Source organism: Equus caballus, chromosome 13 (genome assembly GCF_041296265.1).
Source record: "Equus caballus isolate H_3958 breed thoroughbred chromosome 13, TB-T2T, whole genome shotgun sequence".
In the NCBI taxonomy this organism is placed as follows: Eukaryota; Metazoa; Chordata; class Mammalia; order Perissodactyla; family Equidae; genus Equus; species Equus caballus.
Window position 1 is genome coordinate 41,012,979 of NC_091696.1, and position 22,218 is coordinate 41,035,196.

At 51.8% G+C, this 22,218-nt stretch overlaps 1 protein-coding gene across 1 annotated transcript in view; it reads right to left on the bottom strand.

Moving 5' to 3' along the window:
- LOC100053583 (BOS complex subunit NOMO1) overlaps nucleotides 1–22,218 on the bottom strand; it is a 50,176-nt gene that overhangs the window by 13,430 nt on the left and 14,528 nt on the right. Inside the window, exons 10-23 of the mRNA XM_023616265.2 lie at nucleotides 19,540–19,645; nucleotides 19,199–19,349; nucleotides 15,191–15,365; nucleotides 13,726–13,867; nucleotides 12,834–12,965; nucleotides 11,461–11,597; nucleotides 9,811–9,898; nucleotides 7,049–7,112; nucleotides 6,389–6,484; nucleotides 3,503–3,721; nucleotides 3,328–3,410; nucleotides 2,317–2,476; nucleotides 2,044–2,170; nucleotides 477–590 (exon numbers count right to left, since the gene is read on the bottom strand). Of these exons, the coding sequence (XP_023472033.2) occupies nucleotides 477–590; nucleotides 2,044–2,170; nucleotides 2,317–2,476; nucleotides 3,328–3,410; nucleotides 3,503–3,721; nucleotides 6,389–6,484; nucleotides 7,049–7,112; nucleotides 9,811–9,898; nucleotides 11,461–11,597; nucleotides 12,834–12,965; nucleotides 13,726–13,867; nucleotides 15,191–15,365; nucleotides 19,199–19,349; nucleotides 19,540–19,645 (1,794 nt within the window). The remainder of the gene's footprint in view (nucleotides 1–476; nucleotides 591–2,043; nucleotides 2,171–2,316; nucleotides 2,477–3,327; nucleotides 3,411–3,502; nucleotides 3,722–6,388; nucleotides 6,485–7,048; nucleotides 7,113–9,810; nucleotides 9,899–11,460; nucleotides 11,598–12,833; nucleotides 12,966–13,725; nucleotides 13,868–15,190; nucleotides 15,366–19,198; nucleotides 19,350–19,539; nucleotides 19,646–22,218) is intronic.

Genomic DNA, 22,218 nt, shown 5'->3' on the forward strand with positions numbered 1-22,218 from the left:
TCTTACAGTCACTTTATTCCCAGGATGGACAAGGTGGCCAATTAATGTGCACTTCCTGAGCCCCCACTATGCATCTCAAATGAAAAGTTGGTCTGTCCTCCCACCAAGCGGAGCATGCTTTGCAGAAGAAACACAAGCTAACCGCCGAACAAGACTCGGCCTAATTAACACCGTGCTCCTGCGGTCAAACGACGGGACAGCTAAGACGGCAGCCGCTGCACCCAGGGCCATTAATTCCATTGTCTTAGTGACGTGAGGGCACCCAGGAACAAGAAGTGCATGCGGAAGGGAACATGATTCAGCAGCATTAAGTTCTAGGAAGAGCAATACTCTAATTATATTGGGTCCCCAAGAAACTTGAAACGCTCCACGCCAGTGTTCTGTTCCCATGTCATGAAGCAATACGTGAGTCACGTATGCCCGACCCCTGCTCTCTCGTGGGGACACAGGCAGCAGGAAATGATGGGACACCTTACCAGGTTCGAGAACGTCAGGATGCCATTGTCCTGAGTCAAGAGGTTGGAACGAAACACGCCACCACTGAGGGATAAGAGGACCCCAGGGAGGGGCTGGTCATCTTCAGCTTTTATCTGGGGACAAGAGAGGGACCCCAAGCCAGGTTACCACATACAAACCAGGAAGACAGTATTTCACAAGTCAAGGGGTCATTCTTAGGGGTGACTGCTATTAGTGGGAGAATAAAGGTCTATTCCTCACCCCCAGGAGAAACTAATGTTAACAGTTTGGTGTACACACCTTCTAGAACTGTTTCTATGCCCTCACAAGGCTTATAAACATCACGGCTGCTGTTGACAGACAGCAAGTTTGCTACGGGGTAAGTGGAGGATGTGAAACCAAAACGGCAGGCTCCCCATACAGCCCTGCACCTTGCTCTCGTCCTCAACCACTCATCCCGGCTTCCCTCTTCTCAGTCCACCGGACTCGGCCCACAGCTTCTTTACAGCCGCGTAGCATTCTACAGCAGCGGCCAGCAGCCAACAGCACGCGGGCCGGCCACCTATTTTCGTGATGGAGGAGGAGACACCATCTACGTGTCCCTGAACACGTATTTTGTGCATTTATGTTTTTCTTGGTTTCTGAACAATCTACTTGTAGGAGTAGAACTGTTGGATATGTGCACTTTAACTTCAGAAAGCTGCCCCCAAATTGCTCTCGAAAGGGGCTGTAACCATTGACAGCTCCGTAAATCACCTATGCATGGGAAAACACACTCTCCAAAAACTGGATATTGCAAATCTAACCCAAAACCTGCCGTTTCAATGGTAACTTCCTCTGCCTTTCTGCAGTCCCTACCAAGGTGGGGCATGTCTTCCATGTCACTTGAGTCACTTCCGTGAATTACCTTTTCTTACCCTCTCTCCAGCTTTTCTCTATTGGGTTGTCTTTTTCTTATCAATTTTAGGAGTTCCTCCTCATAAACTGGGGATATTACTTATGTATGAATATTTCTTCCCAGTTTGAATATCTTCCTTGATTTAAAATGTATTCTACAATATAGAATTTTAAGTTTCTATGTGATGCCATCTGCCTTGGTTTTCCTTTGGCCTCTATGTTGAAAACATTCCTACTCGAGGATCTCCAGACTCGCTCTGCACGTCACACAGCATACTTCTTCCCAAAAAGGACTGAGGGAAGAGAGAGACACCAAACACCACAGGAACGTGCTGTGTCCTTCAACTCAGAACAGAGTTAAGGAGGAAAGCTTAAAACACTTCCCAAAAGGTATGCAAACAAGCTCAAGTTAACAGATCTCCAAATTACGCCGAGTGAAAGAAGCCAGACAAAAAAAAGAGCAGTCCTGTATGACTCCATTTATATAAAACTCTAGAAAATGCAAACTAATCTATACTGAGAGAAGCAGATCAGACTCGGGGGCAGGGAGAGAGGAAATTCTGGGGGTGATGGATGTGTCACTATGTTGATTGTGGTGGTGTTTTCACCAGTGTGTTCCTATCAAATTACACACCTTACGTGCAGTTCCTTGCATGTCAGTTACATCTCAATAAACATATACAGCGTTACCTCAAAGCTCACGCCTGCCAAGGCGTAAGCCTTAAAGTCTCCTACGGTTCCTTCCACCGCGGTCAAGACGTAGCCCTCCTTCTGCGAGGACACAGTGTACTCCAGGTCACTGTGCAGGGGCCCCACACTGAAGAAGAGACAGCCACTGCTGAGGACGGCTTTGTTGCCGATCCTGGAGGAGGCACCCCCACCCCAAGGAAATCCAGGCCCCCCATTTTCTGTACTAGGCCCCCGAGTTGGGCCCAAGCAAATGCTTCTTAACCACAGGCCTACCTGTAGGCTCCTTTGTCATCAGTAAATACTGTGATCAGGGGTGAACTCGCCCCCTTCTCACTGATGACGATCTCAACTCCTTCCAGCTCGGGGTGGATCTGGCCTTCTAGAAACAAGCCCGCTTTCCCGTGGATCTCGATCAGCTTCCCTGGGCAGCTTTCTAAAAAGGCGAGAGATAAACACAAGCACAGGGCTGGGCGGCAGAGCGAGGGGAGCCTTCTGGTCGGGGGCTTCCCGTTAAAGAAGGGGGCTACAGCTGGGATCTCCAGAGCAAACCTCCAGATGAGGCCGTTGAATGTGCCAGAAACCTCGATAACTAGAAGCGGCCCAGGCCTCTCTCCACCCCTGAAAGGCCTTGATCAGCTGCCAACAACGTCAGCAGGTCAGCCTCCCAAGGCTGGGTTTCTGCACTCCTCTCCCTCGGTTCGCACAAGGCCACAGAGGAGGAGAGAAGCCTTCACGACAGCCGAGAGGCTGTGCTGCTCAACTCGGAGGACCCGCTGCGGAAGGCCGCCCCAGACAGGCTGCCCACTCTGCCACACACACTACCTCCACACGCCAACCTGCCACAATGCCAGAAAAAACTCCCGGCAGCTAAAGGCAAACATTCCAGCAGGAGTCACTTGAATTATCCAGTCCCCAAAACACCCTCCCGTCACCCCTTCCAAAAATTATAAACATCACAGACAGATCAGACACATGAAGACATTTCATTTTGGCAACTGATGGTTTTGCTGTTTGCCTGCCATCTGGTGTCCACCCGGTGATGTCAAGGAAAACCAAGTCCTTTTCTAAAAAGAGGGTCCCAATTTCAAGAGCGAAAGTTACTTTCACTGATTTAGACCATTCATTCCTTCCTTCACCAAATAGTAACATCTATGCACCAAAGAGGATCTCAGGTGCCGCACACAGACGGTTTCACTCTGATAACAACACAGAACAAATGTTTAAACGCAGGTAAAGGAACAGTGAAGCGAAGCGGTGTCCCTGGGCCACGGAGGGGAGACCCACCTCCGCTGACGGTGGCCTCCATGGAGGGAGGGTAAAAGAGCAGCTCCTTGGACGAGGGCGTGACCGTGATCTTCTCTCCAGACCTAAAACAGGAAGGACACTCGAGTTCGGCGGGCTCCGTCTCTCCGGGAGGAAGAACAGAGGACACGGCGGAGCGGAGCCCAGGAGAGCGTACCGTGCCCAGTAGGAGAAGTCGTAGGAGAAGGGCCCCCGCAACTCGTCCACCATCTCTTGGATGGGGGCTTTCGTCCCCTCCGCCCCCGCTTCCTCTTTGCCGCTCTTCTCCCTCTCCTGCCGGCGGCTCTCGATCTCGGCCAGCTGCTGCTCCCTCCGCAGCTCCTGCACGGACTTCAGAGGGCCGAGGACCAGGGCGGGCTCACTGTCGATGGAAGACCTGAAGGAAGGGGGGAGCAGCCAGAGGGCGTGGTCACCCATCCTGAGGTCGCTGGGGGTCTCACGCTCCCGCAACTAGTGACCCATAAGTAAAAAATAAGACACCTTCTAAGGCCACCACGGTGGCACAGCATTCTCCTGCTCTGAATCAATGAATCGTTTTAAAAAATAAGAGCTGAACTTCTCGGCGGTGGTGGCGCCGTCTGGCAGATCTGGGCTGGGATGAAGTGCCACAGGCTTTAGGTTCACTTGAAACTCGTCAGGTTTCCCAAGGACATGGGGTTCTCTCACGCCACCGCCTTGTCCCTTCTCCACTCTTTACTGAGAACACACTGTTAGAGACCCATGCACAAGAGGACAGACAACATGCCCTCACCCCGTGCAATCCACTTCAGAGAAAAATGATGTCAGATGATAAGAACAATGAAGAAAAATAAAGCAGCATGGAAGGAGAGAGTGCTGGGAGCATGGGGGTGCTATTTTTTATTAGGAGGTCAGCCGAAGCCTTCTGATGAGGTGACCCTGAGCAAAGACCTAAAGGAAGGGAGAGAGCGAGCCGTGTGGCTCTCTGGGTAAGGACAGTCTCGAGCAAGAGACGGTATGTGCAAAGTCCCAGGGGCCACGGAGGGAGTGTCCTCGGCATGCTCAAGGGACAGCAAGGAGATCAAGGCAGCCTGGGCAGAGGGACCCCAGGAAGAGTCAGAACGGTCGGAGGGGTCTCAGGAGAGCAGGTGTCAGACCAGGGCTTCACAGACCTTGCATTTCATGCTGAGAGGGATGGAACGATATCATCCTACTCTAAAAGGATCCCTGGCTTCTGCAAGAAAACACACAGTCAGCAGGCAACAGCCAAAAGAGGAAAGCCAGACAGGAAGCTGGAGCAACAATGCAGGCAACAGACAGTGGTGGGTCAGGCCCAAGTAGGGGGCGAAGAGTTAAGAAGGCACTAGACGACGGATATATTTCAATTGTAAAGCCAAGGATTTGTGGATGGATGGGTTGGGTATGGGAAGTGAGAGAAAGAAGAGTCAAGGACCAACTAGAATGAGGGAGCTGCCACCTCTGAAACAGGGCAGACTACAGAGGGGTCGGTGGAGGGCGATCACTGGAGTCTGTTTTCGATGTGGTAAGTAAGAGACCCCCATCAGGGATCTGAGCGGCCATGTGCAGCTGGAAGATGCTTTTCATACAATCCCCAGCACAAGCAAACAAAGCAAAAAGCTTTCTGAGGCCACAAAAATGAATCTAACAAAGACTGACAAGAAGGTAATATGGAGTCACTACTGCCGAGAATATGAGTTCCTAGTCATACCAGTAAATCATACTTTCCGAGCAGGAAAACAGTAGAAGGCATTGCTTCAGCGCTGATCACAGAGCCGGGCCAACAGGAGACACTCAACAGATCCTCCCCCTGGAAACCTGGCTCCCCGGTGAGCGGGGCACCCCGCCCCCAATCCAGGCTCTCCGGCCAGAAACCAAGGGCTCTGCCTGACAGCTCTCCTCCTCCCTGACCCCATGGGGTCGGTCTATTGACAAGTCCCATGCACTCGGGCTCCTCGACAACTCTCCGATGCACCCACTTCTGTCCACCCCACTTCCCCACTGCCGTCAGTCCGGCTGCCGCTCCATCTCTCTCTCTCGCCCTCCCGCACAAGGCACTGCCGCCGCCTCATCGACTTCCACTCTCGGGCTCATCTATCTGTTCTGCACTCACAGCCAAGTGGACCTTCCGGAAACAAAACAAGTCATCCTGTCACAGTGTCCAGGGGACAAAGCTAAGACCCTTAACACGGGCTGGCCCCCGTCAGCCTAGCCCCCAAACCCCACAAGATCAAATGCAAAGCACTTGCCACAGGTCTAATTTTACAGCTCCAAGTGTGGCCCTTGGACTACCGTCTGCCTCCCCCGGGAGACTGTGAGCTCCACGAGGGCAGGGGCCGTGGCCTACGCCCAGGGCCTGAGCACTGAAGATTCTCGATAAGTGTTTTCTGCACGGATGGATGGGTGAACAGGCGGGGGACAGAAACATGGAGACAGAGCTGGAATGGCAACTGCAGCTAAGGTAAGGAGGGAGGAAGATACGCAGACTTCCATCCCATTTGACCAAGACGGTCATGATGCCCAAATGCTCTCGTTTCTCAAGAAAGCTAGTGTGTCAAATGATTCTCATAATGCTGCAAAATTCCTCTCAAAGGGGACAGTCACAGGAACCTGACCCACAGGGAAGGACTGCCTGTCACGTGCCCTCTCTCATGACCCTTCTTATATGGGGTACCATCTCTATTTCTCAAGCCTTTGAGAAAAGGTCTAAAGAAAAATAGACAATTTTTTTTTAATTTCCTAAAACACTTGAAATATAATGCACGAGAGGTTTTCTTTTTTCCTCTTAGCAAAAACAGGAAGTGTAAAGAGTTCAAACAGAAATTTAAGACATGGAAATGAGCTATCGGAAAGCTCTTCCTCACCCACAGCTCATTCTTCTACCATCAAAGGAAAGGACCAGGGCTGTCGTGAATTTACGGCTATGTCATCTAAGCATGAGAGGGAAAGCCACCCGTATACACACTCAGGAGAGAAATCAAAAATAATTTTCAGAGCGTCTAATACGGAAGTCCCCAGGCCCCGTGCACACCTCCCACTCTCGGCCACCATGCCGCACGGGCCTTACTTGATGGTCACGGTGACATCCATCATTTTGTCAGTGGTGATAGTTCCGAGGACATGGTGGCGAATGGCTGTCAACGTCAAGATACTGGGTGAAGACCTATAAATGAAAGAGTGGAAAGAAAACACCAGCAGCATCACCTGGTCGCTCTGAAAGGATCACACACGACCCCCTTTATGGGTGACCCCTTGACCCTGAAACACACTACATGAAATTGCTGAGTTTGGGACAAAATAACTCCAGAAATACGTACAAGTGTTTTCAAGAGTAAACTAATTCTCTACTCAAAACTCAACACCTCCACTTCCCAGGGAGACCCGCAGGCATCTGTAAAAATCTAAAAACGGGAGCCTGGAGCTTGAGAAATTCCCCACACGGAGGGCAGGAAGACTTAGCAATTATATTTAAGCCACTTCAAAACCGCAGCCTTCTCCCCTGGGTTTGCAGAGTTCTCGGGAGAGACATTCTACCTCCAGTCCTTCAGGAATTTATCCCAGTGTCTTAAAATCCTCATCTAGAAATTCTCTTTAATGTCTAACCTTACCTCTTCCAGAAAAAATACAAAAAACTCCCTTTGTTCTCAGAAATAATTGCAGCAGCAAGGGGCACTCACTCTCCCCCACAGAAGGCACACCCACGCCACGGGGCGCACACCCGGCTTACGTGTCATAGGTGTAGAACGCTTGCTCAAACCGGTGGCAGGAGCGAGGGGTCACCTTGTACACGCCTGCAGCCAGGAAATCAAGAGCAATTTTCAGAGAAGGGCATCCGCTACATTAAGCAATTCCAATGTTTGGAATCCAAAGGTGGCAACTCTCACTCGAAAACTCACAACACAGAGCAGGTGTGCAATCATGGGATCGGAAACGCCTTTCCCGCTGCCCACAGGGGATTCCTACCAAGGACCCAGTCCCTTTACCAGCCCGCTCTCAAATTCAGGATTTTCATTTGCCATAATTTAACAACTCACGGTCACTTCATCTGCATGGGCCAAGCTGACAGGTACGTGCACAGGAAAGAACCGGAAACACACCTCTACTGCAAATCACACTGAGACTTTTCTACTTAACAGATTCTCTTAAAGACCCAGAAGACACCCACGGCCTGAACTCCTTCCTATAAATATTCCTAAAAAGGGACGGGGCGGGGGAAGGCCCAGAAGATGACGAAACAGTCACAGGAAACCCTCTCATGCCATGAGCCTATGTGGGGTGACACTCAGACTTGGGGCATTGTCGTCATTTGCCAGAAAAAGACAGTCAACTTCAGGAAGGAGCAAAGCCTAACAACGGATTCCCCCAGTGATCATCAGCCAACATTCCGGCCACACTTCCCACGAAAACCTGAACCTGGCTCAAATCACCTCTGCTGTCCCCATCACACCGAGCGAGCGCCAGCATAGCTGCTACCGGAGAAAACGCCTCGGTGTCTCCATCCACTCTGTGCATCCTTTTGATCATTCGACGCAGAGTGACAGAGCACAGCACCTACCACAGGCCAGGCGCTGTGCTGGGTCCCGGGACTCAGTGAGGAGCAAAGCACATACGATTCCTGCCTCCGGGGGCTTCCCGTCCACAGCAGCCCAGCTACAACAAGTGCAGTCAGGGCGAGACCCGAGTGTGCTGAGCGGGAACACGACAGGGAGACAGACCCACAGACACTGGAGGGCCCCCTCCCCTGGGGAAGCAACATTGGAACCAAGAAGCGACACGCAGGAAGGCACAGCTCAGGGAGAGCACTTAACCACAGACTTGCTCGTTGCTTCCCCGCCAGCTGTCCGTCTGTCCTTCCTTGATACCGGACCCAGGTTATGTTCAGGGCACTCATGTGCCCAGCCTCCCTTGCCGCTAGAAATGACCATGTGACACGGTTCTGGCCAACAGACATAAGGAGGTTTCCTGGAGGGAGGCGGGCATGGAAAACGTCTGCCAGTCTCTCTCCTTGTCTTCCTGCCTTAAACACAACAGTTTTCTAAGGCAACAGCAGCCATCTGGGAAACACAAGGTGAAAACACAGGAGACTGCTAAAGGAATCACAAAGACCCAAACCCGATTCACATCTACTGGCTGCTGAACTCAGTTAGCCACACGCTGCCAGACGTCATCGCTGAGCCGGATTCACCCCACCTGCTGATGGCACTGCTGGACGGATTTTGTTACTTGCAGTCGAAGCCATCATAACTAAACATGGAAGGACAGAGCGGCTGGAGTGGAGAGAGTGGCAGACAGGGCTAGACCATCCAGGAGCTCAAGGTCAGGTTAAGGAGTCTGTATTTTATCTTGAGAACCAAGTCATTAGGAAAACGACAAATAAAACCACCACAGATACCACCTGACACCCACCAGGATGGCTAAAATCAAAAAGACAGGCAGTAACAAATGTTGGTGAAGACGTGGAAAAGCAGGAGCGCTCGCACTGCTGGTGAGAAGATCAAACGGTGCACACAGCCTCGGCGGAAAACCATTTGGTGGTTACTTAAAAAATTAAACATAAATTTACCATACGATCCAGCAATTCCACTCCTAGGTATCTACCTGAGAAAAACGACAACAGATGTCGACACAAAGACTTGTACTCGAATGTTCACAGCAGCGTTATTCCTAACAGACGAAAACCAGAAATAACCACCAACTCAAACAGCCACCAACCGGCGAGTGGAGACAGAGCGTGACCCATCCATGCGCTGGAATACCGTCACAGGAAAGAGGAACACACCACTCATTCCTGCTACAACACGACTTCAAACATGAACTCCAAAAGCAGGATGCTAAAGGAAGGGAGCCAGACAAAACGCCAGTATTGGATGATTTCATTTCTATGAAACGTCCAAAAAAGGCAAATCTGCAGAGTGACAGAAAACAACCAAGTAGCTGCCCAGAGCCGGAAGAGAGATTAACCATAAACACGCGTGAAGGTTAGGCGGGGATGATGAAAATGTTCGAAACTGGATTATAGTGACGGCTGTACAACTTGGTAAATTTGCCAAAAATCGTCGTACTGTACATTTGAAATGGGTGGATTTTAAGGTCTGCAAATTGCATCCCAATAAGGTTGTTAAAAGAGAGAAGCCACTGAAGTATTGTAAGCAAGGTGAGAGATGATCCCATTTTTATTTTAAAAAGCTTGCTTTAAGGAGAAATCATTGGCCAATGGTGTCACGTTTTTCAGGGTGAAGGCACTCAGCGGTCTTCCCCCAACACAAACCCAGGAGACAGGGAACCCCTCCCAGCCTCCGGCTCTAATTCTTTGGATAAAAACACTGCTCCCTCCAGAGGAAAGAGAGAGAAAAACACAAGTACGCTAACCATCACCACGACTGACAGCTCGATGCAACAGAACCAGAACGGAGGGAGGCCCAAGGCCAGCCACGCCCCTCCGGTGCTGTCCGTCCCTCCCCTCGGGCACGTCCACCCTTCCCCACTCACCAGGCTTGGACAGGCAGAACCGGTTGACGCCTTTGGAGAGGTTATAAATCCCCACGTTCTCAGGTCCATTTCCATCCTGATAAAATTCCTAGGGGACCGAAACCAATACAGTGACTTACCAGGGGAGACGGGGACACCGACATGATGGATAATATTTCTGTTTCTGAAGCAGTCATCTGTTTTGCCCATTAATCATTTGAGCAGCTGGGTGCCACAGGAAAATTAAAAAGCTTCAAATGCTTCCAACAAAAATGTGTTCTTTCCCATTCAATCAACTAGTATTTATCAAGCACCTGCTATGTGACAGACCCCGGGCTGGTCCTGGGGAGCTGAGACGCTCCTGTTCTCAGGGGGCTTACATTCTAATACGGCAACAGAGGAAATCAACACGGGCAACAAAGAAACTCGGAGATTTCAGCCAGTGCGGGAGATAAACAGGGGAGCAGGACAGAGAACGACCCCAGGAGGCTTCTGTGGCTTGCTGGTCACAGGGCGGGCCTCTCTGAGGACGGAAGGCTGGGGCTGAGCCCGAATGATGAGAAATAACCAACGTGCACACTTCTGGAGAAGAGGCAGCGTTCCAGGCAGAGGGAAGAGCATGTGCAAAGGCCCAGAGGAGGGAATGAGCTTGGTGTGGAACTGGAGCAGGCCTGTGTGCCACGCCCAGGGAGCGAGGCGGAGGGTGGTAGCAGGTGAGGGGCAGTTAGAAAGGGGCTTGTTGGCCATCGTTAAGGAATGCGGATCTTACTCTGAAGGAAATGGAAATCTACTGGGGGGTTCAAAGGAAGGAAGGGTTTCCCAAATGGAATGGTTTCCCAAATGTCTATCACTTAGTCTCAACTGCATATTAATAACCCGTCTCCTGGAACAAAGCTGTTTGTCTAGCATTTGTAGTCAAGTAGTTAGCGGTTGACCGGCACTGGAAACACCAGTTTCAGTCTCTCTAGTGTCAGAAACAAGTGGTCCCTCAGCCGCCATCTGCCTGCCTTCCTCCCCTCGGACCTGACAATGACATTTACCTTTGCTTGAAGTAAAAAAATTACATAAAATCCACGGATGGACCTATCTAGGTCTAGACAGGTGTTCCCTCTCCTGAAATCCATTTGGGACACTGTCTATTGGGCGACAGAGACTCATCCACAAGAGAGTAAGACCCTAACAGCTCCCTTCTCTGCACCGGAGTAAACATGCGGGAGACACTGCCTCAGCCACACCTGCTCACGAATGACAGCAGTAAATGCCAGGGAAATTTTAAATTTGCACGAGCTTTACTTAAACCTCACTATGACCCTGAGAAGTGGACAATATGATCCCAATTACGAGCAGAAAACAGAGGCTCAGGAACAACCAATGAACTTGCCCGAGGCTACAAAACCAAGGCTTTTGCGTTCCATCCATGGCTCCCCCAAGCCACCAAAGTTAGAAGTCCGTGTGGGGCCAGGACAAGAAAAGCTCCCAAATAAAGGCATCTCTCCACGGGGGGGATTAAAGGCTTGCCCATGACGCTTTCCATCATAGGTGGGTGAGTCGAGGGGCGGAAAAGGAATCGGACTTGACCCTGGTTGTAATATTCTTGGCAAGCTAGTCCCTCTCGCTTTCCAAAAGGTGAGCGTCCTTCCAAAGAAGAGAACCCTTACAAGCCACGCATACCAGAGTGATGGCATGAGACAGGGAGCATCTCAGCATGTAGCCTGTCTGCCTGAACTCCACCGCTGACACGTCGTCTTCCAGAACCTCCACCTCCAGGCTCTTGTTTTTCCAGCACCAGTCTTCGTGCATCATGCTGACTGCACAGCACACGGCACACGGCACACAGCACAGAGACGCGTGGGTGGAGTGCACACACCCCCGGAACACCACCAGGAAAGAATGGCGACGAGTTAATCTCTAAAACTGTGTGCGTATACACACACGCGCGCGCACACACACACACACACACCAGGAAAGAATGACAATGAGTTAATCTCTAAAACTGTGTGCACACACACACACATACCAGGAAAGAATGACAATGAGTTAATCTCTAAAACTGTGTGCGCACACAAACACACACACACACACCAGGAAAGAATGACAATGAGTTAATCTCTAAAACTGTGTGCAAACACACACACACACACAGAGGCAGCAATGCTTGGAACAAGTCACTGCTAAAGAAAAACTGAAACCAGTGGCCATTAAAATCACCAAGAAGGAAATTTAACTGGGCCTAAAGATGAGGCTACAAGTAAGATATTCAGGGATCAGCAAACTTTTTCTGGAACGGGCCAGACAGAGAGTATTTTCAACTTGGCGGGCCACACGGCCTCAACTGTTCCACGCTGGCTTTGCAGCCACAGACAACAGAGGAACAAACAGGTGTGGCCGGGTTCAAATAAAACTTGACTCAGAAAAGCAGGCCACGGTTTGCCAACACCTGATATAACAGAAAATAAAATTCCCCAGGAAGAGCCGTCTGCTCGATAAGCTATCCACGGCCAGCAGCTCGAGGCTGAGCTCCTGGAAGAGCAGAAATACAGGCTTCTCGAGAAAGGCAGGAAGGAGAGAGCCAGGTCCACCAGCACCTCCTGCTCATCAGGCCCTGTGCAAGGGGCTGACACACGGCCTTTCATTAGTCCTACATTCTGCAGAAGGGTCCACTACTCCCATTTTAGAAGGGGAAACTGAGTCTCGGGGAGATCAGGTCACCACCCACGGTCACACGGCTGCTGGGTGGCAGAACTCATGCGTGTCACTATTTCACTCTCTTGTCCGGCATTTGGCAATAAAGTGGCATGAAGGAGGGCACCCTCCCCAAAGAGGAGAAGTGTGTGGGCTGTGCTGAGCAGATGGCCGTGGGTCACAGAGCCCCGACTCCTGCATCATTGCCCAACGCTGAACAAATAGCACATTCAAGGTCAAGGGGCAAAGCAGAGTTAACACAGGAACGGGAGACAGTTGGACACAATGTGAGAGCCGGGTCTGAGAAAGTTCAGACAGGCAGGCAGCGTGCGAGGGCCATGAGATGCTGCCTCGGGTCTTACTCTTGTATTTCCCGGGGAGCACGTTGTCAAATGTGAAGGTCATCGAGTTGACCTTGCCCGAGAGCTGGAGGCTGCGCTTCTCGCCCTGGCGGCTCAGCGACTGCAAGGTCACCAGCAGGTCGCCGCAGGAGTCTGCAAAGACAGGTGGGCCATGTGTCACTGCCCGCACAAACCACAGCACCCACTCAAACCTTCACCCTCTGCGGGCCACCTGCTCCCACTCAGCTGCTGAAGGGCAGTGCCAGGAGAGCTTCCTCAGAGCAAGTGTGTGTCTACCCGATTCTAAGAAGTTACCCCAATGCACCGTCACAACAACCCTGTGAGGCAGGTACCATTGTCATCTCCCTATTACAGATGAGGGACTCAAAGCACAGAGAGGTTAAGTAACTTGCCCCAGGTCACACAGCGAGGGTCCAAGCCCACATAGGCTGGTTCCAGAGTTGACGTTCTTAACATCTGTGCTGCACTGCATCTTGACGTGACCACACTCAAGCTTCATGAAAACCCTCTGAAAGTGGTAGTATTCCCATTTTACAGAAAAAAAACTGATGCTCAACAAGTAAATGCCTACAGTCTCATACCTGGTCAGTGATAGAGCCGGGACTGAAACCTGGGCCTAATTCCATCTTCCTTTCAGAGTCAGAGGGGAAAAAATCCCACATGTTCTTTTGAGAGGCAAAGCAGGAAAAATTCACAAGAGAAGTTTCTGGAGAGCCACTGGGGCGATTATTCAGCAAGAACTGCGCACAGTACGGACGCCCCAAGACCACTCCCAGGGGTGGTTTCTGCTTTCATCTCTGATGCTTCCCAAGGGGAAAAGCTCACCCAAATCCCCCTTCTCCCCACCTCCTTCTCTGAGAGGATGTGCTCCTGCTTTCGATCGCCCTCTTACCCAAACAGGAGACCTTTCCAGAAACCGAAGCCAAGAACTGCACGAAGGCCACGTTGAGCACAGGCCGGTCCGTCACCTCGAGAGGGAAGGTCTGGGGCTTCAGCGTCAGCCCTGCCCTGGTCTCCGCCTCGGGAACCACCACCTGTGGACACACACGCGGGACAGGGTCAGCACTGCAGCGGGGCCTGCCTCCAGGGCCCAGGCCAAACAGACTCTGAAGGACAAAGGCTCGTCTCTGGGCCTGGTTTTACAATCACAACCAATGTGCCAACAGCCTGAGTGGAGAAAACACATCTCTAACCAGACAGAGCAAACGGGTCTTCAGCAGGGCCATGGTGGATCTGCCTAACTGTCCACAGGGGCAGCAGCAGCCACCCACCGCCCACACGGTGGGCGGAGACCACACAGACCCCAGAACCTTTTCCGGGCCGGGGGTCCCTCCTGACAGGCTCTGAGCTCGTCAACACCGTATGGGGGACCAGTCATGGGATCAGGCCATGTTCTTCCTCTTCTTGTGTGCGCCTTTCTCAGGCTAACAAGGGAAGGGGGCAGCGGTCACCTTTTCTATCCCAGGAAAGATTACATGGTGGAACTACCCTCCCTCGGAAAAGTCCCTCTCATGCCTCCAAACAGGTCCCAAAGGCTCATCACTGTGGCCAGCTTCGCAAGGAGCTGGCTGCCTAGTAAGGAGATGTCGGCCCACAGGTCACAACTGAGAGGAAGCAGGGAGCAGGGCCCCCGCACCCGCTTCACGGAGGTAGGCATCCCACCAGCCCTGGAGGACAGCAAAGTCCCAGAAGGAACCTTCCAGGCCGTCTCGTCTCCCCGCACCTGCTCGTACTCGGGCAGAAGCAGCAGCTGACTGACGGGTGGGGAGCCTGACACCCACTGAGACGCGGTCTGAGACCACACGGGCACCACGCTGGAAGGCACAGCGGGCTGACCTCCGCTCTGTCCCGCCTCTTGCCCGCTCACCCCACCCAGGCTCAGGCCTTCACCCTCGCAGTGAGACCACAGGCCAGGGCCTCCCCAGCCTCCCTGCCCGCCTGGAACAGAAGATCAGACAGGGCGAGGCGGGGAGACGGACGCTCCAGTTTGGCCCCGAGTTCCAGAAACCAGGCGCTGTGGAAGTTACCCAGCTGCCGCCAGTGAGTTCCCTCTGATCTCCTGTGGGATTCATGAACATTCTATAGCAGCCAGAAGCCCGGGAAGGCAGAGGCGTGACCGGCAGCCCGATACTGAGCCCCGACGAACAGCAGGCCTGGAGAAGGGGGAGGTCTGTGCATGGCCGGAGCCAGCTGCTGTCTCTCCTGACTGTCACATGCTGGGACGTGAAGGTTTCAGATAGAAGCTGGGGCCAGGACAAGAAAAGCTCCCAAATAAAGGCATCTCTCTACGGGGGGCTAATAATAACACTTTTTAAAAATCGCTGCCCTTTAAATAAACAGAACAAAACTCCTCGTACCTGGACTTTGTAGGTCCCTGGCTTTGCTTTAAAACAAAATGAGCCCTGAGCATCCGCCTCCACAGTGACCAGTGCCTTGTCCTTCTCTTGCGACGACAGGACGACTCTGTATTTACTCATCTGCTTGGCGCTGTCAGGGAAGCGGAGGATGGCGATCTGGCCACAGACGCTGAACCTGTGAAAGGGGCCGTTCAGTCCAGCAGGAGGACGCGGCTGCAACCGGAAAGGCGCTTATCAACCCAAACCACGCGACCGCCTCCTGGCCCTCACCCCCGAGACCAGACCAGTCCTGAGGAAGACACAGGCATGCAGCCCAGATGGCTCCGGTTTTAAAAACTGGAACCTTCGGAAGGAAGACTGGACCTCCTTCTGCATAAGGGAGAAAGGCAGGGCTGTGCGTTTCTGGGTGACATCCGTAACCCCCACTGCAGAAGCGATTTTCAGAAAATCTGCAGATAAAATGTTTCAGGCAACTGGATCCCCGAGGGTGGAGCAGCCCCGGACTGAGAATGCAGACCAGGCCTTAAAAGCAAGAGCTGCAGGCTGCCTGAGAAACTGGGGCATTCCCGGGGCCATAAAAGGAAGCAGGCCATAAAAGACGCCTGCCCGGCCTGTGATTGTATATAATGCCTGCATGAAAGCAATCTGAGAGACTTGAACAGCAAAGGTAATTAAGTGAAAAAAAAATGCAAAGCTAAAACTGAACTCCTTAGGAGCTGGGAACCACAAAAGCAACTTCTAATTGAAAAGTCCTATTACAGTAATGACTCAGACTGAAGACTCAAGGAGCACTGTGCACAGACACTGGCACAGAGGCACCACGAGCGGCACATCGACTCTCTGATAAGAGCGACAGCGTCCTCTTTGAGTCAGTCGACGTGTTAAAGCGTATAATAATGTGTCACAGCTGGAGGCCACCAGGGTTTCTTTAGCTAACTCCAGGTTTTATTTTCTAATCTTAAAGCATCATTTTAGATAAAAATTCAGTTGTTGCTTTTGATGGAAAGACGATAAAAAATGTTGTATTCGACGTTAGATAATTACAGGGTACAGAAAATGCTGGAACGTGCGCTCGGCCGCAAACCAACAGCAGCAGGAACGAGGTGGGGGACAGTGTCCGTGAACTCCAGGAGGAATGAGAGGCACAGTCGTCTCTTTAGCTTGGAGGGACCCGCCTGCCACAGGAGCCCATGGTCTGGAGCAGGGACCCAGGCCCACCAGCCACGTGTGTTTGTGCAAACCGTGGTTTACACACTTCTATTTTCAGTCTTTTAAATGGTTAAAAGGAGAAAAAAATCAAAAGAAGAAGAGTATTTCGTGAAACATAAAAATTATATGAAATTCAAATTGCAGTGCCCATGCATTCAGGGGGACCAGCCACGCCCAAACATTTACGAATTGTCTGTGGTGGGTTTCCTCATAGACCATTCGGCCCACGAGGCCGACAATCTTTGTTCTCTGGCCCTTTACAGAAAAAGCGTGCACGCCCCTGATCCAGACTGAAAAGCACGCATCTCGGTTCTCACATCCTCCTTCCGTGCCCTTGCAGAATAAAAGGGAGGGAAGAGAATGCTGATGAACTCTCAAGGACCTTTCATATTCGCTTGATTTCTGAACGTGTCGGGGGAACATCACCTTATTTGTTCCAAGTTGAATCTCTTTGCCTCTCTGAGGTTTCAACATTTTAACCATAAGATCTGGTTTAGCTCATATGCTCAATTAAAGAGAAGCTCAGTTACCCTAAACCTCAAATGGATATTGGTTGTTAAAACAAATAAACTAAAAAGCTGGAGGGAGAGTGTTTTGTTATATGGAAGCCCTGCTCTGTGTCAACACATTCTTTCATCAGGGTTCATGACATTTATAGACAGAAACTGGTAATTTCCGTGCACTGTGAGATAACTATATTCTCACAGTTGTTTCGACAGAAGTCAGAGTTTATTTCTCAAACAAATGGGGAAATTTTTTTTTAAGTAAGAAATATCAATGAATTAAAAGGCAAATGTGCTACATTGGTGCAAAAGGAAAACAATAAGTTTTTCCATAGATGTTCAACAAAGGTTATTTTTCTTTCTTTGACCAAAATATTCCACTTTAAGGAAGAAAATAACTATCAATATAAACCTATTTCTCATTTCCGTGAATAGCACCTCCGCCACCCAGCCAGTTGCTCAAGTAAGAAACCAGGGACTCCAACAGCCCAAGGCCTGTTGATTTGCTCCCTGTATTATCTATCCACCCGTCTACTTCCCACCCCCTCCCCTGCAGCCCCCCTGGGCCCACCTGCCACCGGATCTCGGGACACCTGTCTCAGCCTCGGATCTGGTCCCTCCCTTTACACTCTGGCTTCCCTCCTTCCGTTCTCCACGCCACAGCCAGTAAAAACACCACCACTTCCCACAATGCCGTGATCCCTACCACTCCCTTGCTGAAAAGTCTTCACTGGTTTTCCGCCGCATCTTGGGGAAGAAAGCCCGTCCCGCAACACGGCCACAAGGGCGCGGAGCTGTTCACCTCACCGGCCGCCTCCGGCCACGCTGGCTGTCTCCCGAGAGCTCCTCCCCCTCCCTCCAGGCCTGGGGACACGCTGTCCCCTCTGCCGGGAAGTTCTTCACTGAGCTAACCTTCAGTCCTCCAGAAGGCCTCAGCGACCCAGAGAGGCTTCCGGAGCTCCCACTCTACGTCAGGTTCTCTGCGAGCACCCCGTCCCTTCCCCAGACACCTCCTCCAATTCACGATCACAGATTCATGAGTCTGAAGCCGGCCTCCCCGGGAGATGACAGCCTCGTCTTCACGATGTCAGTGTGGTTCACCGTCCTACACTGAGCACTGATCACAGCGCCTCACCCAGAGGAGGGGCTCAACGATGCTATGAAAGGAAGGAAGCCCAGGCCTCGGTCCCGGAACACTTCCTGAGGCTCCAGCACAATAGGGACACAGGACCAGGCTCCACCAGTGTACCCTTCCTTGTCTTCCACACATCCCTGGACCCCCAACTTGACCCCCACCCCCCCAATCTACAGAAAATGGTCACCGCGGCCTCCTCAGTGACCAAGCCAATGGACTGTGTTTTCAGGGCTCACCTCCTGGACCTCCCTGACCCTCATGTACCACCTCACACCTAAAACCCGCCACCCAGGTTCTCCCGCCACCCTCAGACAGTGGCATGCCAGTTTTGGTCTCCCATCTTCCAATCTACCTGCTCTTACAAGGTCAAGGCTCTGGCTGCCACCTATGGCCAAATCTTCAGGCTTTACAAGCTACCCAAGCATCTATTGGAGAGCCCCACCTAGTGGTCCCACAGACCCCTGTGGCCAAAACGTAACCCTCGTCACCAACGGGCTCTGCTTCCTGTCCACAACCAGTGGCACCACAACTGTCCTGCTTCGCAAACCAGGAACCCCTAAGTGTTTTTCCAATATGTCCTGATCTCCCTACAAGGCAAGCCCTCACCAACTCTGTTTCAAGTCCCCTGCACTCCAGTCTTGTCCCCTCCAAAGCCTCCTCCACCATGCCACCTCCAGCCATCCTCCAGCCTTCGTGCTCCACGTCACCAGCGTGCCTCACTGAACGAAAGGCTAACCACGTCACCTCCATGCTCAGAACCGTTCACTGGCCCCTTGAGCCCCAGGGGAGAAAGCCCCACCTTCCAACGGGGTAGAAAGAGGCCCTCTGAGCTCTGTGCCCTCCAGCCCACCACGCTCCTCTGCCCGCCCAGCACTTCCTGCTCCAGCAACACCAAGCTCTGGGCTCCCACCCACGCCCTAATTTAAACCCACTTTAACTTTGAAGCAAGATGATTTTCCTTAAGCATCCAAGGTATAAGTCCCTTCAGTTTATAAGAATTAGCACTAATCTTTCTAAAGAAGGCAGCCTGACTTCTCGACAGGTGTCTGAGACTGGATGCAGATCCTTGGCAGAAACACAGTCAAACGTAAGGTCACTCTGTCCTCCGCTGGCTGCCAACGTGGGCACGGGCACTTCCAGACCCCAAGGGAGGAGCCTTACCCTGTTGCAATGATGTCGGCCAGCTGGGGTGTGTTGGGTGCGATTTTGATCGTCACAGTCTCAAAGTAGAGGTGCTCCTTCTGAGCATGGATGGTGTACGTCCCGGTGGTTATGTTCTCCAGACGGAAGGAGCCATCCGCTTTTGTTCTGACTGCAAAACAGAAACACGCCAACAAAAGATGAGCCCGAACAACTACACACCCCTCCATCTACACAAGACGACGTGAGACAAAAACCCAGCAGAGGTTCAGAAACTCACTGAGGTTTCGTCTCCTTTCCATTTCTCTCCATGATCAAAACCCAAAGTGGCACACAGCCCCCGGGGTCGCGTGCCTGCCCACCTTTGATTTGGTTATTCAGAGTGACCACCGCCTCCGGAACACCTTCTCCTTCGGGTCCATTCAAGACCCTCCCAGTGACGGAGAATCCCATGACGTGGAACACGGGCTAAAAGAGGAAGGACAGGAAGAAGGTTCCGCGGGCTTGACCCCTAAAAGCTCCCCTTATGCCGCTCACAGCATCACTCAGCACACCAGCCCACGCGGCTTCTCCCACGCCAGCCAGGCTCCCTTCCAACTCACCCACACACGCTGCTCCCCCCCTGGCAGCCCCCTCCCTGTATCTGTCTTGTTCCTTATATTTCCAACACGTTGATGTTTGTCAAATAACTGAATAAAACATTACTTCTGTGCGAGAGCTTCCCCACTCTTGCTCCCGTCCTGCCTCCTCCCCTCCAACGCCTCCATTTTGGTGAACCACGCCGTCCCCCAGGCTCCCAACCTTAAAGCATGGCCTCACCTTGGACCACCCCCGCCCCACCTCCAACACGGATCAGTTCTGTGGGGTCCACTTCGGCAGGGTCTCCAGAGCACCTGTGTCCACCTCAGCCTGAGTTCAAGTCTGTACTAACTCCACCGGGACCGGCTCACTCAACCCCAGCTGCTGCACGGGCCACAGCGTCCTAGGCTTGGTCTACGTGTCCGCACTGCCCCGCTGCTGAGGACCGTGGCTCTACTGTCCCTGAGTCGCTATATTCCAGCCACGCTGACCTCAAGATGCCACGTGCATGCTCCACATGCATCCCTCACGTGGGGCCTGGAGGCCAGCAGCTCCCTCGGCCTGGATCATTCCTCCCCCACAGACCGAAGGTCTGGAAGGAGGCCGCTCCTTCTCACCGTTCAGGCTTCGGCCCAAACTGTCCCCACCTCCGAGCAGCTTTCCCTGACCGTCCTGTCCCAGGAGCCCCTGCCCCCGCCCCGCCCGTCACCACCCGTCGCACCAACCGATTAGCTTCACCGAAATATCTGTCGAGAGCTGAGAGGCCCTCGTCTGATTTCTCACAGTCTGTCTACCTCTTTAGAATGTAAGCTCCACCAAGATAGGGACATTTTCTGCCTCAGTTGCCTGGTACATAGGAGGCCCTCAATAAAGGCCTCCTGAAGGGATGAATGAAGGCATGAGGGATGCAAGCGTACATGCAAGAGCATTTGAGAAAGCTTCAAAAAAATAAAATGGCTTCCTTCCTTCTTGATCTTTCTAAAAAGATGTGGTTTATCCTCTTACGCACTCCTATATTCACTCAACAAACACTTTCATTAGGCACCTACTGTGTACCAGGCACTAAATCACGTTAGGAATACAGGAAAGAATAGGGACTCTCAACAGTTCCTGACCTCACGTGGCCTCAGGCTGCTCCCTGACATTCCATCCAGCTCTCTATTTAAACACTCGGATTTGCTCACCATCTGGGAACATCCTGCCCCACTCACCTGCCCCCATCCTTCTCCACAAGCCCCTCAAAGTCAGCCAGGACCTCATCCTCTCTCTCTTCTAACCCCCACCCCATGCACAGCACAACTGTCAAATGCTTTACTGAATCTTAAAAAGCAGAGTCAGGAGCCCACGGAGCGTGGGACCTAAAAGCCAGCTCCCATCCGTTTAAGCTCCTTTAACACAGTACTTTCAAATGTAACTTCAAAGAAGACGATTAAAATCGAATTTTTGCAATAACTGTCACACTGGGTGGTCCATTTATGAAAGACTGTTATTTTCCTTTGGGATTTGCTCTAGCTAGCAAATTTGCTACAGTAACCATCTTCTACTTCTTTAATTAAAGATAGAAATGTAATGGAAAACACATTTACCATCTATTTTAGGGTCTAGAGAGTCTGTCGGGCCATCTATCACCCCATCCACTACCCAAACTATCACCCCACCATGGTCCAAGGTCTGACAGCTCCCCCCCGGTCCCGTGCTTCCACCTTGCCCCCTGCAAACCTCTCGACACGGCAGCCAGAGGGATCAGGCCTCTCCTCTGCTCAGACCCTTCCGGGGCCCTGCACGACCTGCCCCATTCTCCCTCTGGCCCTCCCTCCCCTTCCTCCCTTCCTTACTCCCTCCACTCCAGCCGCCCCAGCCTCCCTGGGGTCCCCCAAACCTTCTAGGCACGCTCCTGCCTCAAGACCTTTGCACCTGCCGTTCCCTCGGTCTTAAACACTCTTCCCACAGACGTAAGTACAATTTGCTGCGTCTTCCCCTTCAGGTTTTTGCTCAAATGTCATCCCTTCCCAGTGAGAATTTCCCAAGAACACCCTGTAAGATGGCAACCCATCTCAACTTTGAAACAGGGTCACCTTTCTTGCTTTATTTTACCAGAGAACATGTAGCACCTTTTCATATCCTTCTAATTGACTTATGTATATTGTCTCTTTCTGCCATCAGAATGTGAATTTCACAAGAATAGGAATTTTTGCCTCTTTTTGGGCACTGCTGTGTGCCCGCCCCTAGAACAGCATCTGACACGTCTGTCATTGGCACTCAATGAATATATTTCATTGAATGAAGGAGACAGAGCTGGGGCTCCAATTCTCTAGGACGAAGAGAATATGTAAGAGAGGAGAGGTCGATTCCAGCTGGTAGATTCCGGGCTAAATTGGAAGAAAGTACAAAATTCTGGTTTTTCCAACAGCCCTTCTAGATAAAATATTGATTTTTTTTAAACATGTTTGCAACACCTGGGC